The 1,902-nt window shown below is 44.4% G+C and overlaps 1 protein-coding gene across 1 annotated transcript; it reads right to left on the minus strand.

Annotated features, from left to right (window-relative positions):
• Positions 1-227: 227 nt before the first annotated feature.
• Positions 228-668, minus strand: LOC120067565 (protein pxr1-like). Its single transcript, XM_039019111.1, has one exon. The coding sequence runs from the start codon at positions 666-668 to the stop codon at positions 228-230; it is 441 nt and encodes a 146-aa protein (XP_038875039.1).
• Between the last annotated feature and the right edge of the window lie 1,234 nt (positions 669-1,902).

A 1,902-nucleotide genomic window follows, 5' to 3' on the forward strand; every position in this document is an offset into this window, starting at 1 on the left:
CTCTCGAATGCGCTGAACATTTGCTTGGCGCCTCTTCTCCTTCTCTTCTTTCTTCTTCCTTTCTTCTTCTTCCTTTTCTCTTATTTCTTTCTCAAATTCTCTTTCGATCTGCTCTGAGGCTAGCAAAATTCGTTGTTCTTCCTTGAGCCTTATTCTTTCCTCTTCTGTCGATATTGTGTTGTTGCGACGCACCTCCTCATCTTGTAATTTTCTTCTTCGACTACCTTCTACGATGATTTGTTGTGCCCACAACATCTTCTCTTGCTTCTCTTCTCCTTTTCCTCCACTGCATCTTGCAAAATTGGTGGGTCGACTGTCGACCCTTGCAGTGCATTCTCCTTATGACGCCGCATCAAGAGGGTAATGTCTAAATCTTCACCATCATCAGTCACAACCATTTTTTCTTGCATTATTTCCTCCTCAAGTTGCCCTGATTTTCTCAGTTGCACTAACTCCCCCTTATCCACTCTTATGGAAGTGGATTCCCCTTCAATTTCTGGGCTCTCAGCCTTTTTTCTCCTCTCTTCCTCCTTCAGGTACTTCTCCTCCCACCTGCGTTCCCTCTTCTCACTCGTTCTTCTTTCTTTCTTCTTGATTGGATGGGCTTCCTCATCTTCTTCAGCCCTCCTCTCTTTGATTTTCTTCTTCTTCTTCTCCTTCTCAGCCATTTTAAGCTACTTCTCCGCCACCGCTTTCTCCAAAGCAACCCTGATGGGTCCCTCATAGGATTCTGTTTGGATAGTTTCCTTAAGATCCAAGATTGCCAGAGCGCTTCTTCTTGATGCTTCCTCCATCTCCTCCTCCGAAGGTAGTGGCTTGTTCACAACCCTAGCTTCGGGCAGTCCTCCTTCCTTCTCCAGGTTACTGAGTATGCTCCCAAACACCTCTCTATCGTCCTTTCTCTTCCTTTCACTTTCAGAAGACAATGTTGGGAGTGGAGTACTTTCCAAACTTTGCCCCTCTTTAATCTGGAGTGGTCTAACTGCTAGACGCTTTCGCCGAAGTTTTCCGGCGACTCGAGGGATGGGTTTTGGTTGGGCGGCGAGACGATGGCTTGCTACTAGGAATGCCGCCTCTCTTGCAGTGATTTGGGCTTGTGAGGGTGATGAGGGTGAAAAGGATGGATGGGAAGACTGATCGGCCATGGTTGTATTGAGTAAGAAAGCTAGGAAACTTTTTAGGGTTTCAGGAAGAAAGTAAGTCTAGGTTTGCAGAGCTGCTAGGGTTTTTATTTGCAAAAGACTAAAATAGGCTCTCAAACGGAGGAAGTGGGAATTTATAGGTTGGGCCTTGATGGGCCCAAAGCAAATTCTTCGGTGGTATGCCTGGAGGTACTGAAAAACCCTGCGGCGGCGCTCCTCACATTTATGAATCAGCACAGAAGTTCGTCCTTTCATCTGCAAAATCATCATTTCCTTGGAAGCCTAAACGATTGGACTACTCTATTTTCAAAAAGAATTTGTCTTTAGTGTTTTATTCGGATGGGCGCAAGGTTAAGAATTAATGCAATGAATCCATCAATGCAAATGCATCTTCAAAAAGGACGGGCAACAACACATGTATCATCACAACACACCCCTCAACTCAACGATTTCTGGAGAACGGGTGCACAGTATTTCTACTAGCGCAACACTACCTCAACATAGAGCGTTTTCGCTAAGGACGGGCGAAAAATACATACGAGCGCAACACACCCCTCAGCGCAATGCATTTGAGTAGAATGGACGCAAAGTGTATCTTGTTGGCACAAGTTGCACCCATCATCGCAATGCATACCGGGTGTTGATTGTTATTATTATTTTTATTATTTTCATCAACACAAGTCACAAGGACTTTGCGATAATCAATTTCTATTACACAATCATTCACCAAGATTTAGGAATAACGCATTTAATACATAAA

The sequence above is a fragment of the Benincasa hispida genome, chromosome 12, assembly GCF_009727055.1.
Source record: "Benincasa hispida cultivar B227 chromosome 12, ASM972705v1, whole genome shotgun sequence".
In the NCBI taxonomy this organism is placed as follows: Eukaryota; Viridiplantae; Streptophyta; class Magnoliopsida; order Cucurbitales; family Cucurbitaceae; genus Benincasa; species Benincasa hispida.